Below are 13340 nucleotides of genomic sequence, written 5' to 3'. Positions count from 1 at the left end.
TACTTCTGTAAAACTCAGTTACCTTGACAAATTCACCTATCCAGACCACAACCAGGAATCAAGCAGTAAATAAATGGCCTCTAAGCTGCCAGAGAATATGCGTCTTACTTATTGGAAAAGCCATTCAAAAATGCACTGACCACCTGTTTATTCTGTTTGTACATGATTCTAATTAGTTTTAACAAGATGTCAAGCCTATAGCAGATTATAAGCAGTAAATTTAAAGGGACTGGAAAAGATGTTATAGGTAGGTGAACTGAAATCTGATAGTTGACAGCAAAAGAAAAAAAAAGCATTTTAAAAAGTTAAGAATTCAGGGCACCTGGGTGGCTCAGTTGGTTAAGCGACTGCCTTCGGCTCAGGTCATGATCCTGGAGTCCCTGGATCGAGTCCTGCATCGGGCTCCCTGCTCGGCAGGGAGCCTGCTTCTCCCTCTGACCCTCCCCCCTCTCATGTGCTCTCTGTCTCTCTCATTCTCTCTGTCTCAAATAAATAAATAAAATCTTTAAAAAAAATAAAATAAAACAAAATAAATTAAAAGTTAAGAATTCAAAAACCAACCGCAGTGAAACACTACATCCACAAGAATGCTTAAAATATTGACAATGTCAAGTATAGTAAAGATGCACAGAACTTGAACTCTCATACATTGCTGATGGGAGTATAAAATGGTACAGTTATTCTGGAAAACAGTTTAGCAGTTACAACAAACACATACCATATAACCCAGAAGTTCTACCCTGAGGTGTTTACCCATGAAAAATGAAAACGTATGTCCCCAGAAAGACTCATACATTAATGCTCATATCAGCTTTATTCATAATAACCCCAAACTGGAATTAACCCAAATGTCCCTCAATAGGTGAATGCATTAAAAATAGTGGTATATCCATATAATAAAATACTATTCATCAATAAAAAGGAAGGAACTACTGATACCCCAAAGAACATGGATGGGTTTCATAGATATTATGTTGAAAGGAACAAACAACACACACAAAAAAATTCAATCATATTGTATGATTCCATATACTTGAAGTTCTAGAATGAGAAAAACTAAGCTATGGTGATAGAAATCAGAACAGTGGTTTCCTGGATTAGGGGATAGAGCTGAAAAATGACTGGAAGGGTCACAAGGGAAAATTCTGGGGTGATGGAAATGTACTGTATCTTGATTTTGGTGGTGGTTACAAAGGCATGTATGTTTTTAAAACTCCTCAAACTATGCTTAAAATGTGTGCATTTTGCTGTCTATAAATTATAACTCAAATTTTCATAAGGTACAAAAATTTACAAAAGAAAAACATTCAGAGGATACCCCCTCCTGCAGGATAAAGCCTAAATTTCTAAACATAATCTGGCCCTTATTTAATGTCTCTTGGCTCATTTTTTTCCATCACTTCCCACCTCCTACCATTTATTCTAAGGTACTTGTGTTTTCAAAAACTGCCACTCTCTTTCCTCTGAACCTCTAAACACGATGCTCTCTTTGTAGAATTCCTTTTTGGCGTCCCATTCACCACTGAATCCTCAACAGCCTTCAGGACTCAAAGGTGGCACCTCCTCCAAGAAGCCTTGTCCACTCCCAGTGTGTATTAGATGTTTTTCTCTTGCTCTCAGGGAACTGTACAATTCTAACAAAGCATGTATTGCTCTGTAACACAATTGTATTTTTTAAAAACTTAAAACCATAGTGGACTGGGGCCATTTACTGTACAAGCAAATAGTCTCCTACATATTCAGTAAACCCTCAATTAAATCGTAGATTGTAGACACGTTTCTATCCAAATAGCTGAAGTTTCAGCAAAATTATCAAGAAAACTCTTCTATCCAGAGTGACTTGTTCTTCTAGAGTTGCAAATGATTGATATTTTATTGTAAATAGTGGTTTGGGTTTATATTATGAGTAGTATGATAACTTATTTATATTGTAAGTTAAGTAACTGTTTTGGGGCTTTATTTGGAAACCCAATCAGACTTTATTAAGTTGATTCTATGGGAAAAACCATTTTAAATTCCAATCAAGTGATTTAAAAATACTTCTCCATTGAACTGTGTGAAATTATTGATATTCAAGGATTTTGGACACAAAACAATAATCATATAGTTCAACCTAAATCTTTTTAAATACAACCCTATGGCAAGTTGGAGATTATCTATACATTCATTTATTCATTTTATATTTAATACATGAATATATTCTGCAAGACATTAATCATATACAGTAAGGCTTTGGGTGTGATTGTTCTATGTAAACAGTAAATCACAGGATTTTGAAGAAAGTTTGTGTAGAATGGTAAGGCCTTCTTAAGTCCCACCCATTTTTTTTTCCAATTAATCAGAAATGTAGCAGACATAAGGATTCTGGAGGGTTTTTTTTTTTTAAGATTTTATTTATTTATTTGACAGAGACACAGTGAGAGAGGGAACACAAGCAGGGGGAGTAGGAGGGGGAGAAGCAGGCTTCCTGCTGATCAGGGAGCCCAATGCGGGACTCGATCCAGGATCCCGGGATCATGACCTGAACTGAAGGCAGACGCTTAATGACTGAGCCACCCAGGCGCCCCTGGAGTTGTTTTTTGAACTAACACTAGGATGAAAATGCAGATTTATTTCTTCTTTTATAACCCTCAAGCTATCTAACTAGTATAATTGGAGATTAATTTTAATAATAATACTACCATTTATTGAGTGCATATTAAATGCTGGATACTGTACTAACCCTACAACTACTTTATAAGCAAAGTACTATTATTATTCCTATTTACAGATGAGAAAATTAAAATTTAAATAACTTGTCCAAGGTTACACAGCTATAAGTGTCAGAGTCAGGATTAGAATCACTCTCAATCCTACTATTCAGTCCACAGTTTACTTCAAGCATATTTTTTTAACCACAAAGAAGCACTCATACTGCAAGATTACAATTGACTTAAACAAGTATATATTTAAGCTATGATTATCATTAGTGAAACCAGGCCCATTCACATATGAAACATTGTATTATTATGAGAGATCATCATAAGACAGTAGAGGACTAAGTACCAAAATGAGTCTTACAGACTACGAGTGCTGTAGGAGTTCTGTGGAGTCTAGGAAAGGAAGAGAATACTTGTGCGCTTTGTCATGGCTAACTCCCAGAAGAATGTTGACATGACTGGTACTATCCAATCATAATTGGATGCATAGCATTCTGGGAACAAACCAAAAGTTTAGCACAAATAAGAATGTGGAAAAGTTGTGGATGTATAATAATGAAGTCCCAGAGGGAGGAACAACCTGAAGTCTAATTCTGGGCAGACATCAGTACAGTATGTGAGGGAAGTTAGAAATTTGTGACTGAGCTCTCTGAACCCCAGAACTATGTGGAGAAATGGGATTTGAAGGATTACTTATTAGATATTTGGAGCAGAAGAGAAGGGATTCAGAGATTAACCAAAATTTCATGGTCGGAATGATTGGAATAATGCATCAAAAGTAAAAGGATTTGGGGTAGAGGAGGAGTTGAGATGGTGGAGTAGTAGGGGGACCCTGGGCTTGCCTCGACCCTCAAACATAGCTAGATCAACAGCAAATCATTTTGAACAACTAGGAAATTGATCTGATAAGAAAACAATCTGCACAACTGGAGGGAGAGAACATGGCAGATGCAAGGTTTGGAGACGTGAATTGGGGGAGAAAAAAGCCATGGTGCTGTGGAGGGGAGGGAGTCCTTTTCATGGAGAGAAGTCAAGGAGAGAGCAAGACAGCAGGAGAGAGAGCAGCACATAGGGTTCATGCAAGATGCCATGGTACAGGGATCCCCTTGGTCACACTGGGAGAGAATATTTCCCCTTCCTGGAGTACATTTAGAAGAGAGTATATTGCCTCTGCAAGGACAAAAGGCCCACTAGGTGGGTGCCATTGAGCAGCCATTCAACAGCAGGGGACAGAGGTGCACTGAGGGCAGATAACCTGGTTGTAGCTTTTTGTTGTGATTCACCATAGACTCCAGGCACCTGGGTGACCACATGACTGCTTTTCTGGGACAGAACGGTGCCTGGCACAGTGCTATGAGTCTCTCCTCCAAGGGAGGGGAACATGTCCACGTCTTGCCCAGTCCCTTAAGAGTTGGAGTTTTGAATACCAGCTGCTGGCCAAAGATAAAACATAGGAGAACTGTGGCTAGGCATGCCAATGGCCCAGGCAAAGACAGGTTGAATGCAGGGATCTGACAAAAGCCTGGAACACTGGAGGCGAGATTGTTCACTTTTCTGTGAGGGCCTCCTGAACAGCAATGGCTGGGAGTTCCCCTGCCTGGGGAAAAGAGGGTGGGGTGATGTGATCTTCCACCCCCCCCAACCCCCCACCCCACCCACTGGCACAGTTGGACTACAGAGAGAAACACAGCGCCTCCAGTGGAGGCTGGACTCACACCAAACCCTGACCCCTGCACCCTACAGGAGCATCTTTACTAGGGCAGGTCTGACTATGAGGTGGCACAGTGGGCCTCTCCCTCAGAAGACCAACACAGGCCCCCCACATGTACAAGTCTACTGATCATAGAGTGCTCCAAAGTGTCAGTTTTACTTCTGGCAGAAATAGGACCAGGCTTTTTTTTTTTTTAATTTTCTATTTTTTTCTTTTTCTTTTTTTCTTTCTTCTTTGGAATCAGGCTCCTAGTTTTTTGTTCATTTGTTGGTTCATTTCCTTTTCTCTTTTTTTAGATCAGGCTTCTTTTTTTCTTTTCTTTTCTTTTTTCCTTATTTCTTTTTCTTTGGAATCAAGCTTAGAGCTTTTTGTTTGTCTGTTTGCTGTTTTGTTCCTTTTCCTTTTTTCTTGGATCAGGCTTTTTTTTAAATCAGACTTACCTTAACAAACAAATCAGAGGACACCTAGTTAAAAGTCCAAATACCCACTGCAAGGAGGAACTCTGCACAAGACTGAACTGTAGAAAAGAGTAGCCAAAACAACAGCAGAGTGTACACAGCATACACCAAAAACACTTCGTGAAATGCCAGGCCCTAGACAGTGTATGACACCTTCTTAATATAGTATTGCTCTCAGGAGCAGGAAACATAACAAGCTTTCATAACACACAGAAGACAGAAACCTAGATATAATGACAAGATGGAGGAATTCTCAAAAGACAGATCAAGAAGAAATCACAGCCAAGGATTTGCTCAAAACAGATATAAGCAATATATCTGAACAAGAATTTAGAACAACCATCATGAGACTACTAGCTGGGCTTGAAAGAAGCATAGAAGACACCAGAGAAAGCCAGGGTGAAGAGATAAAAGACCTAAAAACTAGTCAGGCCAAAATAAAGAATGCTATAACTAAAATGCAAAACCAACTGGATGTAATCACAATGAGGATGGAAGAAGTAATGAATAGGTGATAGAGAAGTTAAAATTATGGAAAATAATGATGCTGTAAAGAAGAGGGAAAGAAAACTATTAGATCATGAATATAGACTTAGGGAATGCAGTGATTCCACAAAGCACAATAATATCCATATCATAGGAGTCCCAGAAGAAGAAGGGTGGGGAAAGGGAGCAGAAGGGCTTATTTGAACAAATTATAGCTGAAAACTTCCCTAATCTGGGGAAGGAAACAGGCATTCAAGTCCAAGAGTCACAGGGAACTCCCCTCAAAAATCAACAAAAACAGGTCAACACCAAGATATATATCATACAGAAACCTACAAAATACAAAAAAAAAAAAAGAGGGAGAGCAAGAGAGAATTCTGAAAGCAGCTAGGGACAAAAGATAATTTGCCTACAAGGATAGACACATAAGATTAGCAGCAGACCTCTCCACAGAAACATGGCAGGCCAGAAGAAAGTGGCATGATATATTCAACGAGCTAAATGGGAAAAATATGCAGCCAAGAATACTATATCCAGCAAGACTGTCATTAAGAAAAGAAGGAGAGAGAAAGAGTTTCCAGGACAAGCAAAAACTAAGGGAGTTTGTGGACACTAAACCAATTCTGCAAGAAACATTAAAGGGGACCCTTTGAGTGGGAAAGAGAGACCAAAAGCAACAAAGACTAGAAAGGAACAGGGATAATCCACAGGAACAGTGGCTTCACAGGTAATGCAATGGCAGTAAATTCATATCTATCAATAATTACTCTGTAAATGGACTAAATGCTCCAATCAAAAGACATAGGTATCAGAATGGATAAAAAAAAAAAAACACCCATCAATATGTTGCCTACAAGAGACCAGTTTTAGAGCCAAAGACATCTCCAGATTGAAAGTAAGGGTGTGAAGGATCATCTATCATGGTAATGGACATCAAAAGAAAGCTGGAGCAGTCATACTTGATCAGACAAGCTAGATTTTAAACCAAAGACTGTAATAAATGAGGATGGGCACTATGTCATAATAAAGGGGTCTATCCAACAAGAAGATCTAATGATTCTAAATATTTATACCCCCACCTTGGGAGAACCCAAATATTTAAATCAGTTAATAACAAACTTAAGGAAACACATTGATAATAATACAATGACAGTAGTGGACTTTGACACCCCACTTATATCACTGGGGAGATCATCTAAGCAGAAAATCAACAAGGAAACAATGGCTTGGAATGGCACACTAGACCAAATGGATTTAACAGCTATATGCAGAACAATCCATCCTGAAGCAGCAGAATACACATTCTTTTCAAGTGCACATAAGACATTCTCCAGAAGAGATCACATACTGGGTCACAAATCAAGCCTCACCCAGTACAAAAATACTGTGATCACACCACTATGAAATTTGAAGTCAACCACACAAAAAAATTGGAAAGACCATAAATACATGGAGGTTAAAGAACACTCTACTAAAGAATGAATGGGCTAACCAGGAAATTAAAGAAGAAATAAAACAATACATGGAAGCAAATGAATATGAAAACACAACACTCCCAAACCTTTGGGATACAGCAAAGGTGGTCCTAAGAGGGAAATATATAGCAATATAGCCTTCCTAAAGAAGCAAAAAAAAGTCTCAAATACACAATCTAACCTTACAACTAAAAGAGCTGGGAAAAGAACAGCAAATAAAGCCCAAAACCAGAAGAAGAAGGGAAATAACTAAGATCAGAACAGAAATAAATGATCTAGAAATTAAAAAAACCCCAGCAGAACAGATCAATGAAACTAAGAGCTGGTTCTTTGAAAGAATTAACAAAATTGATAACACCCTAGCCAGATTATCAAAAAGAGAAAAGACCCACATGAATAAAATCACAAATGAAAGAAGAGAGATCAGAACAAACACCATAGAAATACAAAAAAATTATGAGAATATTATGAGCAAATATATGCCAACAAATTGGACAATCTGGAAAAAATGGATAAATTCCTAGAAACATATAAACTACCAAAACTGAAAAAGGAAGAAATAGAAAATTTGAACAGACCCATAAGTAGTGAAGAAATTGAATCAGTAATCAAAAATCTCCCAAAAAACAAGAGTCCAGATGGCTTCCCAGGGGAATTCTACCAAATATTTAAAGACTAATTGATACCTATTTTTCTGACACTGTTCCAAAAAATAGAAAGGGAAGGAAAACTTCCAAACTCACTCTTGGAGGGCAGCATTACCTTGGTCCCAAAACCAGATGAAGACCCCACTGAAAAGGAGGATTACAGACCAATATCCCTGATGAACATGGATGCAAAAATTCTCAACATGATACTAGCCAATAGGATCCAACAGTACATTAAAAGGATTATTCACCATGACCAAATGGGTTCTATCCTTGGACTTCAACAGTGGTTGAATATCCACAAATCAATCAATGCAAAGCACTACATTAATAAAGGACAGGAACTATATGATCCCCTCAATAGATGCAGAGAAAGCATTTGACAAGGTACAGCATACTTTCTTGATAAAATCCCTCAAGAAAGTAGGTATAGACGGAACATAACTCAACATAATAAAGACCATATATGAAAGACCTACAGCTAATTTGATCCTCAATGGGGAAAAAACTGAGAGCTTTTCCCCTAAGGTGAAGAATACAACAGGGATGCCCACTCCCATCACTGTTGTTCAACATAGTACTGGAAGTCCTAGCCTCATCAATCAAAAAACAACAACAAAAATAAATAAAAGGCATCCGAATGGGCAAGGAAGAAGTCAAACGTTCACTCTTTGCAGAAGACATGATACTCTATGTAGAAAACCCAAAAGACTCCACCAAAAATTTGATAGAAAGGGTTCATGCATTCAGCAAAGTGTCAGGATATAAAATCAACATACCAAAATCTGTTGCATTTCTATACACCAATAATGAAGCACCAGAACGAGGAATCAAGGAGTAGATCCCATTTACCATTGTATCTAAAATCATAAGACACCTTGGAATAAACCTAACCAAAGTGGTAAAAGATCTGTACTCTGAAAACCATAAAACACTGATGAAAGAAACCAAAGATGACACAAAGAAGTGGAACAACATTCCATGCTCATGGATTGGAAGAAAAAATATTGTTAAAATGTCTATACTACCCAAAGCAATCTACACATTCTGTGCCATCCCTATCAAAATACCACCAGCATTTTTCACAGAGCTAGAACAAACAATCCTAAACTTTGTATGGAACCACAAAAGATCCCAAATAGCCAAAGTAATGTTGAAAAAGAAAATCAAAGCTGGAGGCATCACAGTCCCAGACTTCAAGCTGTATTACAAAGCTGTAATCATCAACACAGTATGGTCCTGGCACAAAAATGGACACACAGATCAATGGAACAGAACAGAGGACCCACAACTATATGGTCAACTAATCTTCAACAAAGCAGGAAAGAATATCCAATGGAAAAAAGACAGTCTCTTCAACAAAGGGTGTTGGGAAAACTGGACAGCAACACACAGAAGAATGAAACTGGACCACTTTCTTTCACCCATACACAAAAATAAATTCAAAATGGATGAAAGACCTAAATGTAGGGCGCCTGGGTGGCTCAGTTGGTTGAGCGGCTGCCTTCGGCTCAGGTCATGATCCTGGAGTCCCTGGATCGAGTCCCGCATCGGGCTCCCTGCTCGGCGGGGAGTCTGCTTCTCCCTCTGACCCTCCCCCCTCTCATGTACTCCCTCTCTCTCATTCTCTCTCTCTCAAATAAAAATAAATAAAATCTTTAAAAAAAAAAAAAGAAAAGAAAGACCTAAATGTAAGACAGGGAACCACCAAAATCCTAGAGGAGAAAACAGGCAGCAAACCTTTGACCTTGGCCGCAGCAAATTCTTACTAGACACGTCTCTGGAGGCAAGAGAAACAAAAGCAAAAATGAACTATTGGGACCTCATCAAGATAAAATGCTTCTGCACAGCAAAGGAAACAATCAATAAAACTAAAAGGCAACCAATGGAATGGGAGAAGATATTTGCAAATGACATATCTGATAAGGGGCTAGTATCCAAAACCTATAAAGAACTTATCAAACTCAATACCCCCCAAAATAAGAAAATCCAGTCAAGAAATGGGCAGAAGACAGGAACAGACATTTCTCCAAAGAAGACATCCAGATAGCTAACAGACACATGAAAAGATGCTCAACATCACTCATCATCAGGGAAATACAAATCAAAACCACAATGAGATACCACCTCACACCTGTTCTGAGTGGCTAAAATTAACAGCATAGGAAACAACAGATGTTGATGAGGATGCAGAGAAAGGGGAACCCTTTTGCACAGTTTGTGGGAATGCAAACTGGTGCAGCCACTCTGGAAAACAGTATGGCGGTTCCTCAAAAAGTTAAAAATAGAACTACCCTACCACCCAGCAATTGTACTACTAGGTATTTATCCAAAGGATACAAAAGTGCTGATTCGAAGGGGCACATGCACCCTGTGCTTTAGCAGTGTTTATAGCAGCACTATCAACAATAGCCAGTTTATGGAAAGAGTCCAAATATCCATTGACTGATGAATGGATAAAGAAGATATGGTATATATATTCAATGAAATATTACTCAGCAATCAAAAAGAATGAAATCTTGCCATTTGCAACAATGTGGATGGAACTAGAGTGTATTATGCTGAGCGAAATAAGACAAATATCATATGATTGCACTCATATGTGGAATTTAAGAATCAAAACAGATGAACATAGGGGAAGGGAAGGAAAAATAAAATAAGATAAAAACAGAGAGGGAAGCAAACCACAAGAGACTCTTAACTATAGAGAACAGACTGAGGGTTGCTGGAGGGGAGGTCAGTGGGGGGGAGGATGGGCTAAATGGGTGGTGGGCATTAAAGAGGGAACTTATTGGGATGAACACTGGGTATTATATGTAAGTGATGAATCACTAAATTCTTCTCCTGAGACCAATACCACAATATATGTTAACCAACTTGAATTTAAATTAACAAAAAGAAAAATATCTAGTATTCCATTAGAAATTGGGGATGAACACATAGTGACGAAATCTAGTGACTATCAGCCCAGGAGGAAATGAGATAAGGAGTGGTACAAATTAATAAGGGAAGCTTCTGCCTTGTCCAGAAAGAAAAAATACTTCATATCAAAACAGAATAAACACTGTAAAGAAGATCAGTGGCAGAGATCCAGATAAAGTGGTTTGGGAGAGAGGAAGAAGCTTCGTTCCTTAAGAGAAAACTTGGGAGGCCAGATGAAGTGGTAAACTTTAGAATCTATTAGACTTCCCACTGCAGACCATGCCCACAGCAGAAGGTGATATTGCTCTTAGCACCTCTCCCCTCTCCTCTTTAGCAACCAGGGAATATGAAAGATTTGGTGGTTCTAGAAGTAGCCTCAGGGGAAGAGTTGAAGATAGGAAAACCTATATGTATCAAAGGGTGAGATGATTAGGAGAAGAAAGGGACAATGATTCTCAGTTCTCAGCTTCACCATAGCCTTCTGAAGACTTCAGGGAACTGGCTGCAAGCAGTATATGAATAATGGGTGCCTTTTACTTCGTGGACCACATTTCCACATTTCCTAGGCTTGAACTTGGTCACCAATTATATGTAAAGTGACTGCTCTTAAGAATGGCCCCACTGGTCCAGTTGTCCATTCAAGGGCTCAATAATGCACCACCTCTAGAGACTAGAACATCCCACTTATCTTATTTCTCTAACTGTCCTTTTTTATTACAATCCTTGTTGTGAGCCCTTTTCACACTTCATTTAGTTCTACTTCTTGCTCCTACTGACAAATTCCTGGCTCCATTTCTTCAGTAGCTCATGCCTTCTGGAACTGCTTCCATCACTGGCCCTTACTCCTATTGACAAATATCAGGTTAAAAATCTGATTTTCATCTTTATATAGTCATATTGTTTTGTAACCCCCACCCAACATATATCTTAGGCAGATGTAGCCAGACACATGCTGTCTTTAAATCCAGATGGCTTTGCAGCAGTCCAGAGCTCTGCATTCTACAAATTCCTGTGCCAAGGACATACATTCTGTCATTTGACAGAGTGATGTTGAAACAGCATTCAAAGACCCTGCCCAGGAGCTAGCGTGACATTTTGTTATGCCCCACAAAATGCATAGCTAGTTAACTCAAAACTGTCTCATCCTCAGTAAGGAGGGCTTTAATGGCACATCATAACCTTGCTGAAGGGGAAATGAACATCATCAACTTACATTACAAACACCAACAATTTGCCAGGTACTGGGCTAGATTCTAGAGTTATATAAAGATAAATGATCCCCTACCCTCAAGGAGCTTATACATGAGTTCTAAAAGCTCTAATTCATGTTTGAGCATGGTAGCTGATACCAATATTGATATGATTACCATTGGGATTAACACATCATGTGTCACCATGACACTGTCAATTCCAAGAATAGGACTGAATCCTCTTGGTGGCCTTAGTAGATATGGGGTGTCCCCAGGAGAGATGAGGTCCTCATGCAGTGTAATCATGAGAGATATAAATGCTACCATTGCTCTCAGATATACTGTGCAAGGAATGAAAATATCTGGGGTTGGAGGAGAGAGGATCCTTGTATAATCAGCTTTATGGACTGATTCATAGATTAGGCTGGAAAAAAACTTCTCTGACCTTTGGTTTATGGATGATATGTGAGATAGTGAAGCATACTTGAGAAGGCAGTTCTCAAAAGGATACTTCTCATTTATCATAACATGTGATAAAAGATCACCCAAACAGACTTACCATCCGCACCTTCACTGCTTTTGCTTCTTTTATTGCGGCGAACACGCCTACTTTCCTCTTCAGAGTATGATTTTTCTTCAGGGAAGAAGAAATTCAGAAGGGCCATCTATAAAAATAAAAAGCAGATGAGTCAAAGAGTGACCCCAGTCAACCATAGCCAACATAAAAAAACTGGCTTTCTGTAGACAGTCTAGCTTCACCTGAAATCAGTGTGCCTAAAACCTAAGCCCATCTTCTCCACTGTACAAATACATTTAATTTTTTGGAGCATAACTTAGCTTTATTTTTATTGTGAAACTTTAAATAATATAAAAATATGAATAAAATAAAAATCACAAAAATCTCATCTCTCCTAGATAACCACCATTATATTTCTATACATATATTTTTTATATAAGTGAGATTATTTTCATTTGGTTTTATACTGCTTATAGCTTGTTTTCTTCATTCAAAAATATATTATCTATGGTCCAAATAGATCTGTCTTTATGTTTATGGCTACATTATATTTCATGATATGCATGTGCCATCTTTGCCATTAATTATTATTATTATTTTTAACACATACTGTAATATTGGTCTCAGGAGAAGAATTTAGTGATTCATCACTTACATATAATACCCAGTGTTCATCCCAACAAGTTCCCTCTTTAATGCCCACCACCCATTTAGCCCATCCTCCCCCCACTGACCTCCCCTCCAGCAACCCTCAGTCTGTTCTCTATAGTTAAGAGTCTCTTGTGGTTTGCTTCCCTCTCTGTTTTTATCTTATTTTATTTTTCCTTCCCTTCCCCTATGTTCATCTGTTTTGATTCTTAAATTCCACATATGAGTGCAATCATATGATATTTGTCTTATTTCGCTCAGCATAATACACTCTAGTTCCATCCACATTGTTGCAAATGGCAAGATTTCATTCTTTTTGATTGCTGAGTAATATTTCATTGAATATATATACCATATCTTCTTTATCCATTCATCAGTCAATGGATATTTGGACTCTTTCCATAAACTGGCTATTGTTGATAGTGCTGCTATAAACACTGCTAAAGCACAGGGTGCATGTGCCCCTTCGAATCAGCACTTTTGTATCCTTTGGATAAATACCTAGTAGTACAATTGCTGGGTGGTAGGGTAGTTCTATTTTTAACTTTTTGAGGAACCGCCATACTGTTTTCCAGAGTGGCTGCACC

The 13340-nt window shown here is 38.4% G+C and overlaps 1 protein-coding gene across 10 annotated transcripts in view; it reads left to right on the top strand.

Annotated features, from left to right (window-relative positions):
- The window catches only part of EDA (ectodysplasin A), a 413437-nt gene that overhangs the window by 272201 nt on the left and 127896 nt on the right, over positions 1-13340 (top strand). For 2 of the 10 annotated variants that reach the window (XM_021680170.1, XM_021680154.1), the window contains exon 3: positions 3497-3503. The exons of the other annotated variants lie outside the window; for them this stretch is intronic. In XM_021680170.1, the coding sequence (XP_021535845.1) occupies positions 3497-3503 (7 nt within the window). The remainder of the gene's footprint in view (positions 1-3496; positions 3504-13340) is intronic. 10 annotated transcript variants of the gene reach the window in all.

The sequence above is a fragment of the Neomonachus schauinslandi genome, chromosome X, assembly GCF_002201575.2.
Source record: "Neomonachus schauinslandi chromosome X, ASM220157v2, whole genome shotgun sequence".
Taxonomy (NCBI): Eukaryota; Metazoa; Chordata; class Mammalia; order Carnivora; family Phocidae; genus Neomonachus; species Neomonachus schauinslandi.
The sequence above is the reverse complement of the archived record's forward strand: the minus strand, read 5'-3'. Positions and strand labels throughout refer to the sequence as shown.